We start from the raw sequence: 3,713 nt of genomic DNA, 5'->3' as shown, positions 1-3,713 counted from the left end.
GTGTCCCGCGGCCGTCACCACAGCCCCGCGCCCCAACACCCCCGCCACAAACGGCCTCCCCCTGCGGGGCTCTTCTGGGGACTCTTAGGGACTCCTTCGGGCGTAAAGTCCACAGAGCCACGCAGCGACGAACAACGCTCCCAATAAAAATGTCTCCACCTCGGCAGTCCAGACTACCGTATTTTTATTTTCATTATTATTGTTATTTTTGAAATTGTTTTTGGTTGCGAGAAAATGTAGACTACGGTAGTGCGGATTCTGGCAGTGTGAGCGGCCCAACACAACAGCTGTCGGGCGCCAGTTGGTGGCGGCGCGGCTGGGGTGCCGCAGGGTACTACAACCCTCCCCCCAGCAGCAGCGGTGGCCGCAGCACGAGCCAATGGCGGTGCTCCATCACCTGACGCAGCAGGGCGGGGGCAGGGCGGGCGGAACGCCTCGAGGTGGCCGTTTTAATTTGCTCGCGGTAATGGACGCGGTCCCGGTGCGCCGTGGGCTGCTCCGCGGGGAGATTGGATTCCACGGGGCGCCGCTATAGTTCCTATCGCGACAACACATCTTTGCCTTGGCCGACTCTGAGTAGTAATTTAATCATGATTCGATCCCAGTCGGCAGCAGGCAGGAGGCTCGGTGGAGGTGGAGGGGGTGGCCGTTTTATTGTGCATTTCAGCTGAAGGCTGAAGGTGTCGGGCCGCCGCCGGTGCCCCGCGCAGACCAAGAGCAGCAGGCAGGATCGGAGGGAAAATACGGGGCCGCTTAAAGGCAGGCGTCGCTCCGGGGAGGAAATGAGCGCGAACTGCTGCCGAGTGCTGCCGAGTAATGATACAAATCTGGGGGGAATAATGGCGCGATTTGCATGGGAACGCGCCGGGGCCGCGCTCGAGGCAGGACTGGAGGACCAGTGCTTCATTATGCATACACAACGCCGTTGCTCGGCAGGGTCCTTACCTCCACTTTGTTCTCCGGTTCTGGAACCACGTCTTGACCTGGGCGTCGGTCATCTTGAGCGTCTTGGCGAGCGAGGCCCGCTCCGCGGACGCGAGGTACTTCTGCCGGTGGAAGCGCTTCTCCAGCTCGGCGATCTGCAGCCGCGTGAAGGACGTGCGCGGCTTCTTCCTCTTGGGCGGCGTCCGGTTCTGGTACGGGTGGCCGATCCGCCTGGTCATCGGGAAGGTCGCTGCGGAAACAGAGAAGGCGGGCGCGAGGTCAGAATGAGGCCATATGGCGTCGCCTGACGGACTAATAAGGACAGCGAGACAACGAACACTCAATGAATGAGTCAAGCTAAAGTGCGCATGTTGCAGTACCTCGCAGTACTTGTACCAGAGCCAATGACAGCCCCAGATGACTGAAACCTTTGCTTTCTACGTTTTTACTACCGCAGGCAGGCGCACATGCCTCGAGCACGCAACCTGCACCTGAACACAGCTTGTAAGCCGTGAAAGTAAACATGTTTTCATACACACACATTTTTATTTTCCAAGAAAGGAAGTCATTCCGAGACTATCATTTGCCTTGAAGACAAATTTCTAACATATGAAATGGTAACATTTTCCCCAATTCTTGGGACAAAAAAAAAAAAGCGTCCTCCCCATTTCCTGTCCGGTTGGTACACTCTAAATCTAAAAGGGACAATTTTGTTCCAAAATTGTTGGTACAATTTTTCCAGGGTTACAAACAAGTAAAACATTGCATCCGATCTGGACGTTGCACGAAAACTTTTTACATTCAGAGTGTAAGCTTTTCCAGTTACGGTTATAGGCCCTACGGTGTCATGCCGCCGGAAAACATGGCATGATACCAGCGTGGCGTGGCATCGGCAACAACGGAAGTCGTTAGTGCGAGGCTACTTTTTTTAACAACGCAAAATGAACATCCACGATGCACAAAAAATAATACTTTACTGCTACAGCTTGATGATAATCTCAGAGGGAAAAGGGGAAGGGCACGCGTCCGTTACGCCCCAATCGACTGTCCAATCGGGAACAGGAATGCCTCAACGCGGCAGCCCCCTTTGGCCCAGCGCATGTGGCCCACTTCCTGTCACCTGGGCTCTTGCTGTTGGGCGGCGTGTTGACCACAGACGAGCCCCAGGGCCGAGCCCAGCCGGGCCCAAGATGGACGCCACACGCCGCGCCACGCCGCGACCGTCTGGTTCACCCGGGCCCGACCCGACCGCAAAAGTGGGCGATCAGGCTACGTCAGCCACGATCGTAATCACAACGCCTTTCCAGGATCCACCTGCATTTTCATCGTTTCCTCATTCTTGTTTCCCCTCCCCCCCTTCCCCGTTCTTACTCCTTCCATTTTGCCCGTTTCCAAAGTTGTTATATATTTTTTCTCCCTCGACGGTCTCGTGTCGTTACACCTTTCATTATATCAGGAGGTGTTAGCCGACAGAGTGTTTAATTTTTTTTCTCACGTGCAATACAATAGCGTTGTAGAAGTTTTGTGGGCGAGAACTGCAGTGCCAGGAGTCGTGGCGTGTGTTTCATGTTTATTATTCTCCGTACAAACTAGATGAGTTTTGCAGGAACTCATCGGTTTGCGCGGTCTATGGTTTCCTAGTATTCGTTCATGCGGTGGGCGTAGGAGAAAGGAGAAAGAAATAAACAAAGACATAAACCTCCCGCCAACTGTTTCTTAGTCACAAACGAAAACAAATGATCGTGCGACTGATGAGGAGTAACTCTCCCGAAAAACTAGGATTGAGAAGTTTTTGAAACCTATTAACCCCTTCTCTTCCAAATAATAAAAACAAAAAAGGAATTCGATTGCCTCGGAAAAATTGAATTTCATTTAGCGTCTACGACGTATCGACATAAAATAAAAATGAGAAAGAAACAACGAAAACGAATAGCCGCCGGCTGGGCCTTGTGATTGCTGCGTGTTCCTTTCATTTCCAGAGCACATCTCCGCGGCTAAGCGGCCCCATGGCCGTCATTTAAGATAATAGGGGGAAAAAGAAGCAAGATGGCGGCCAGACAGGCCCGCACGAGAACGTATAAACACGATTCGGGTAACAACTCAACGAAATTTTCGTCAAGATTAATATCGCTTTCCGTACGTGTGAGCAGGGCTGGATGGAATGGGCGGGGATCATCCTCCCCTAGCAACCCCCCTCAACACAATACACATGAAAAAAATAACGATTTTTTTTTTTTAATTTTAACCCAAACTACAGTTATCGAACTAATAGGAACGAGGCACTAAAAGATTCGCATCACTGGAAAGACAGTAAAATGCCCCAAAGGTGCTAAATTTTCTTGCCTTTCTGAAAATTTGCGCGCCTTTCCCGGGGGATTAAAGTTTAATACCTTTAAAAAGCACTAAATTGTACCTTTGTTTTCAATTGTCGTACCGGGTACAGACAAATTTTCCATGGAAGAAGTCGTACACTTAAAATTTAAAATAGTAGAATTTACTATTCCTGCGTACCGACTTAGAATCGAATAACGAGCACGAGTGCGACTTTGTACATGTACGACTCGTTTTGTAAATGCCAAATTATAAAATTTATCGTACAGATACAAACATATTTTCCACAGTGACAGCTCACATAAGTGCGAGTCTGCGACTTTTCGCAGTGTCACTGGTTTTCCGAACGCAGTGGGTCGGGTGTATTACAATGTGGACCGGGCCCCTACCCGCGCGGGAATTGAAGTTTCGGCGCAGAGGAGATGGAAAGAAGAGTGAGAGGAAAAGGAGGGGGGGGG

At 51.0% G+C, this 3,713-nt stretch overlaps 1 protein-coding gene across 1 annotated transcript in view; it reads right to left on the bottom strand.

Annotated features, from left to right (window-relative positions):
- LOC113211017 (T-cell leukemia homeobox protein 3) overlaps window positions 1-3,713 on the bottom strand; it is a 63,936-nt gene that overhangs the window by 22,791 nt on the left and 37,432 nt on the right. Inside the window, exon 4 of the mRNA XM_052271873.1 lies at window positions 946-1,174. Coding sequence (XP_052127833.1) covers window positions 946-1,174 — 229 coding nt within the window. The remainder of the gene's footprint in view (window positions 1-945; window positions 1,175-3,713) is intronic.

The sequence above is a fragment of the Frankliniella occidentalis genome, unplaced genomic scaffold, assembly GCF_000697945.3.
Source record: "Frankliniella occidentalis isolate FOCC.00 unplaced genomic scaffold, Focc_3.1 Scaffold177, whole genome shotgun sequence".
NCBI classification, from domain to species: domain Eukaryota; kingdom Metazoa; phylum Arthropoda; class Insecta; order Thysanoptera; family Thripidae; genus Frankliniella; species Frankliniella occidentalis.
Note: the sequence above shows the minus strand (reverse complement) of the source record. Positions and strands in the feature narration are given on the sequence as shown.